Consider the following 6,824-nt stretch of genomic DNA (forward strand, 5'->3'; position numbering starts at 1 on the left):
TATCAAATTAAACACACAAACGATAAAATTTCTTAATAAAATTTTTATACGACACAACCAACATGTTGTAGACATTAAAATATTAATAAAATAAATATTTTTACATCGTATTTGTGGTTCTAAAACCACTGTTCCGATTTCACTGAAAACGGGTTGTTCATATGTACAGTAATTAAATTTCTCTTAAAATAAGGTACATAAAACATGTTCTTTAAAACAATCTTCCTAAAATTATCAAAGTTTAAAATATAACTTCTCCCACTGCTTCGGCTAAAACATAACTCCCATCTCCAATCCGTAACGAGAAGCTCCTACCACGCAGACTTCTCGTTTCATGGAACCCCTATAAAGAAACACACACATGGTTAGTGGCTCCAGAATCAATAACCAGTTTTCAATTGATTCTTCCACTAAGTAAGCTTCAACCACAAAGAGTTCCATACATTTACTCTTTTCGACTGGGTAATCCAAATTCTAATTGCAGTTTGTTTTGAAATGCCCTTTTTATTGCAGACGAAGCATTTGATCTTTTCAGGATTTTTTGACTTCTTAGCCTTCTTGTTATCCACACGAGGTGGAATCGAAGACTTAGTCAGTTTCTTCTTTCCCTTAGCTTTTTATTTTCCCTTAGAGGACCAGGGGCCCATAGTTAAGTTTGCCTCAGATTTCTCCTGAACCGGCTTTCCACCATTTAGCATCAACTCATAAGATTGTAATTCCTTCATAAGTTGAGTCAAGGTAAGTCTGTAAAACAAGTCTCAGATGTTCGGCATGCTCGCTTTCATCACGGGAATAAATCAAAATGTCATCTATGAATACTACCACAAACTGATCCAGCTATCATCTGAAGATCCGATTCATCAAATCCATAAAAATAGCAGGTGCATTAGTAAGTCCGAAAGTAAATCAAAATGTCATCTATGAATACTACCACAAACTGATCCAGCTACCATCTGAAGATCCGATTCATCAAATCCATAAAAATAGCAGGTGCATTAGTAAGTCCGAAAGCCATAACCAGAAACTCATAGTGTCTGTATCTCGTTCGAAAAGTTTTCTTTGGAACATCAGAGTCTTTAACTCGCAACTGATTGTAGCCGGATCTCAAATCTATCTTCGAGAACATTGAAGCCCCTTTCAACTGATCAAACAGGTCGTCAATCCGTGGCAACGGATATTTATTCTTTATGGTCACCTTATTGAGTTGTCGATAGTCGATACACAATCTCATAGTTCCATGTTTCTTTTTCAAAAACAGAACTGGCGCTCCCCAAGGTGAGAAACTCAGTCGTGCGAAACCTCTATTTGTCAACTCTTGCAACTGAGCTTTCAATTCTTTTAATTCTATAGGTGTCATTCTCTACGGACAATTCTTGCACACTTTGTCAACCAAAACACACCGGCCCAGGGGGTTCGATACTTTAATTATAAGCTCAGTAGACTCAACAGGCAAAGTCTTATTGGATACTAAAGTCTCACATACATATGAATGAGTCGAACCGAGATCAATCAATGCAATAACATTAGTATCATAGAGAGTGAAAGTACTAGCAATAACGTTTGGGGATGAGGCCTCCTCACGTGCCAGAATGGCATAGGCTCTAGCAGGTGCACGAGCCTCAGATTGAACCACTGTGTCCGTAGTCCCTCTCTGAGTATCAATCCTAACTCCCGCGTTTCTGGGTGGTATACATCTAACTGTAGCACTACTCGATCTCACACTCTGAACATTATCTTTCTCAACTAGCTCTGGACAATCCCGAATAAAATGGTCTCGCGAACCACATTTGTAACAAACTCTGTTATTATACTTGCCCCAGCATTCACCAACATGCCGTCTTCCACATTGTTGACACTCAGGTTTATTATTTCAAACACTACCAACATTTGATTCTTATGTAATCTGTGGGTTGAAGTTACAATATTGTTTCGTACGTTCTCTATTTGCATACCCAACTGAAGCATTTGAACGACTTGGTGCATCTCTAAATCTTTTTGACGAAGACTGATAGGATTTACTCATTGATCTTTTTCTCTCATCTCTAACTTCAAAATATGCTTTCTTCTTTTCTTTACTGAGTTCTTCGGCTCTACAAGCTCTTTCAACTAAAACCACAAACTCAGTCAAATCGAGAATTCCAACCAGAAGTTTAATGTCTTCATTTAAACCCTCGACGAATCGTTTACACATTATAGCTTTAATCGAAACACACTCTCAAGCATGTCGACTAAGTTTTACGAACTCCCGCTCATATTCTGTTATGGTCATACGACCCTGTTTAAGCTCGAGAAATTCTTTACATTTCTGATCGATAAATCTCTGGCTGATGTATTTCTTACAAAACTTTATCTGAAAGAATTCCCAGGTGACCCGTTCTTTCGGAACAACTGAAACCAGTGTATTCCACCAATGATATGTAGTGTCTCGTAGTAATGATATGGCACATTTCAAGCACTCATCGGGTGTACATGATAGTTCATCGAAGACTCAAATAGTATTATCAAGCCAAAACTCAGCTCGTTCAGCATCATCATTAACACTGGCCTTAAACTCTTTAGCCCCATATTTTCTAATTTTATCAACAGGAGGCTTATTTAATCTCATCGGATCAATTATTTGAGGTACTATAGGTATCGGAGGTGGATTAGTCGGGGGTGGAGATTGCTGTGCAGCCGCATTAGTCTGGATATACTGAGTGAACCAATCATTCATCATTTGGAAAAAGGCTTGTTTAGCCTCACACTCTTAGGTACTCAAAGTCGATCGAGAATCAACCGGCACTGTCCCTTACACGGGAGCAGGTGCATTACTTTCCGCTTCATCTGCTACGGCTCTATCGGGATCCATTTACTATACAAAAACATATTTGCAAATGTCAAAAATCATCACACTATCGCAGTATAATTTATGGCATGTAACAACCTGACTCGTGTCTGTCGCCGGATTAGAGTTAGAGGCATTACCGATCAAAACCCAACCCTATTTTTATTTTTATTTTTTTAAAATTATACTAACTCAACCACAAAATTTCCTCCCAAATATATATATTTAAGCACATAATCAATTAAAATCAAACATGCATCATTAATCAAATTACATATATCAACTATGTTTCAAAATTCAACCATATCATTATCATTTACCTAATCAAAATTTGATATAATTCAAATCCTTAAAACATTTCCAAACCTATATGATTATATATCATAAATCAAGCATGTATCCAAACATTTATTTGTACATATTTATTTCATTTAAATTTACTAACTATACTACATATTACAATATAAATAATCTACCTTGTTTGGACAGCTATTATACATCAATTTGGACAGCATTTATATACCAAATTAAACATCATTTATACACCAAAATTTGGACAGCTGATATACAACAAATGGGCAGCATATACATACCAAATTGAGTAGCATTTTACACCAAAATTTAACAAAGATATATACAACAAATGGGCAGCATATACGCACCAAATTGAGCAACATTTTACACCAAAATTTAACAAATATATATACAACAAATGGGCAAGATATACATAATACATCATACACATATAATACACATATTACTTTTGAAATAGGCTTAAATATAACTAATTTACACAACTATTAATAATTATGCTAAACACATTACACTTCTATATATATAACTGAAATTTTCATAAACTTAAACATCATATATATATATATATATCAATAGATGAAAAACATAAAACCAAGCTTAACCAAAATGAATAAGTCATTTTCGCATGGCTCATATTCATATATCCCAAAATTAAACATATTAACTAGACTATACATGCCATAGGTTCAAATTCAAATTTATAAAATACCAAAGATGGTCGATAGTGTGACAGACTATGCTGACGATCCCCGAGCTCGTAATGCGACTCCAAAATCTATAAAACAGAAGTAAACAAATACAAACACACATTAAGCTATTAAAGCTTAGTATGTCATAACAAAAAAATTCATATATGTATATATATTAATACTTATTCCATCATTAAGTTAAATAAACCAAATATCCTAATATTTTGTACCATATAACACTTGAATAAAGATCACATTGTATTTTCATATAAACAAACCATATGGCCAAATACACATAAATATTTAGCAAAACCGAATATTCAATAAATCATTATGCCAAAACATGCTTATACTCAAATGGTTAACTCATACTCTATATTTCATTTGAAACTATTATCAATTAAAAATAAACAACTTACCTTATCATCAATTAAGCAAATGGCTAACACATACCTAAATAATTTAGCTTTCTTAACACATTTATTTCTTTTTACTATTGCTCACATAAGATTTATGGAACATAGAGCCTTGTATAAAACACCGGCATAAAGCCTGCTAGGCACAAAGCCCGATACATTTCACCGGCACAAAGCCTGCTAGACATAAAGTCTGATATAATTCACCGGCACAGAACCTGCTAGGCATAACGCCTGATATAATTCACCGGCATAAAGCCTGCTAGGCATAAAGCCTGAACTTACAAAATCTGTCTTTCACATAATTCACATCTAATTTATATCATTCTCGGAATATAATCAATTCACAATATTACATTCAGCACTAGCTTATATAACTTCAAATAATTCATTTCAATGCATAACAAATATATATACCATAGTTAGCTCAACTTTAAATGCTTATTGACTAACCTCGGATGTCGTCGACTGTTTAATCGGCTACTCGACCATTTTTGTCTTTCCCCGATCTAAATTCGATTTCTTTAATTCTTGATCTAAGCATATTCAAATTAAGCTTATTTAAACACCATGCTATTCATTTTAGCCTAAAAACACATAAATAGGCAAATTACAATTTTGCCCCTAACATTTCACACTTTTTACAATTTAGTCATTTTTGCTCAAAACACAAAATACACAAAATTTGACTACACTCCTTAAGGGCCGAATATTCCTAGTGTCCATACAAGCCCACACATTTCATTTATTTCACATTATAGTCCCCCAAAAATTTATTTTTACAATTGAACCCTAATTACTCAAATTCATCAAAAATTCAAAGACAAAACATGTTAATCTTGCACATATCTTTCATATTTCATCATCAACTATCACAAAGCTCAAGCATTCATCAATGGCATTTATCAAAATCATCAACAATTCATAAAATTAAGACATAGGTTTTGAAGTATTCAAAGCAACGATCTCAAAAACGTAAAAATTATCAAAAATCGAACAAAAACCAACCTTGAATTAAGCTTCAAAATGGCCGACTGTTTCAAGCTTTCAAACCTTGTTTTTCTTTTCTACATTCGGTGAAGAAAGATGAACATAAAAAATGGTGGCTTTTTAATGTTTTGTTTTATTATATTATTTATTATATATATATAAATCACATATCATCATTATGCCATCCACTACCTATTATTATTGGCTAAATTACAACATAAGGCCTCCAACTTATAAAGACAACAACAATTAGGAACTTTCTTAATTAACCATCAAATTTTCATTTTACGTGATTAAGCTCCTTTTCTCAAATTAAGCACTCAAACAATAAAATTAACTCACGAAACTTTCACACATGTAAATTCACACATAATAAACACAGAATAAAAATATTAAAATATTTTTCAGATTCGGATGTGTGGTCCCGAAACCACTGTTCCGATTAGGGTCAAAATCGGGTTGTTACATGGCATGTATAGCTAGACTCATACGCGCTACGTTAGTCCAAGAACCGACTAAACCGTAGCTCTGATACCAATCAAATGTAACACCCTAAACCCGTATCCGTCGCTAAAATAGGGTCACGAGGTATTACGGAACTAAACACAGCTTGAAATAGACATGCAATACATTTCATAACTTATAAATTAATCATATCAACTTATTTATACCATTCATATTTTAAACTTAAAGCAACCATGATCTTTTAGCAAATCATTTATAACACTTACCGAACATATAACTAATACTACATATTTTCAATCACTAATCAAACTCTATATACTTATATGTATATATAAAATATCCAAATTATAACAAAATGTATTTTATTAATAAAATATCAAATTTTATAGATAATAATTCCCATTCATCACACAACTTCACCAAACACATACTTTATCAATTCGGTCACAAGTATTGAACTTGAGAACACTTATTTCATTAGTATAAATATAAACATAACTTTCGTTTACTATAAAACCAATCAAACTTCCAATGTATCTAAATACCATTTAAGCAACATCTAAAACAAATTTATATCGAATATAATTATAAGTGTTGTAGCAAGAACAACTCATAAATCATAGTTTATATCTAAATCTTCACTTGATCGATTATTAATAATACACATAATTTATTTATTAATTAAATATATATATATATCACATTCGTAATTCACTTAACTATTAAATGACATTTAACTCTATTAAAATATTTACTTACCTTATTACCAATTTACAAGCTAAACATCACAAACAACATCATAGAACATATCCCATTCTTTTCATGACTTATATGTATGTACAAAACTCAAAATTTAACATGTCAAGTATTTTCCCGAAGACATATAAAACCTAACTTACTCAAAATGTATAAGCCATTTTCATATGGCTCTTACTTACATATCCTAATAGCAAACATATTATCTAGACTATACTTGCCATAGGTTCAAATTCAAATTTATGAAATACCAAAGACGATTGATAGTAGAGGTGTTCATGGGCCGGGCGGCCCGGCCTGGCCCGACGGCCCGCCCGAAATATGGGAGGGTTCGGGTAATAATATAGGCCCGAAATATGGGTTTGGGCA

At 33.0% G+C, this 6,824-nt stretch overlaps 1 protein-coding gene across 1 annotated transcript; it reads right to left on the reverse strand.

Annotated features, from left to right (window-relative positions):
- Positions 1 to 241: 241 nt before the first annotated feature.
- On the reverse strand, positions 242 to 2,191 carry LOC128042615 (uncharacterized). The gene is made up of 4 exons (XM_052634081.1): positions 1,953 to 2,191; positions 1,523 to 1,838; positions 1,019 to 1,360; positions 242 to 343 (listed from the first exon to the last, which is right to left on the reverse strand). The coding sequence occupies exons 1-4, from the start codon at positions 2,189 to 2,191 to the stop codon at positions 242 to 244; spliced, it is 999 nt and encodes a 332-aa protein (XP_052490041.1).
- Positions 2,192 to 6,824: the final 4,633 nt, after the last annotated feature.

Source organism: Gossypium raimondii, chromosome 1 (genome assembly GCF_025698545.1).
Source record: "Gossypium raimondii isolate GPD5lz chromosome 1, ASM2569854v1, whole genome shotgun sequence".
NCBI lineage: Eukaryota > Viridiplantae > Streptophyta > Magnoliopsida > Malvales > Malvaceae > Gossypium > Gossypium raimondii.

What these genes read in the sequence shown, in the direction of transcription:
- LOC128042615 (XM_052634081.1), bottom strand. Translation starts at nt 2,191, where the DNA reads ATGTGTAAACGATTCGTCGAGGGTTTAAATGAAGACATTAAACTTCTG. An exon ending in CGTTCAAATGCTTCAGTTGG is followed by an intron (nt 1,839 to 1,952) that starts GTATGCAAATAG and finishes ACAATGTGGAAG; the next exon opens with ACGGCATGTTGGTGAATGCT. An exon ending in TCACTCTCTATGATACTAAT is followed by an intron (nt 1,361 to 1,522) that starts GTTATTGCATTG and finishes AATTGTCCGTAG; the next exon opens with AGAATGACACCTATAGAATT.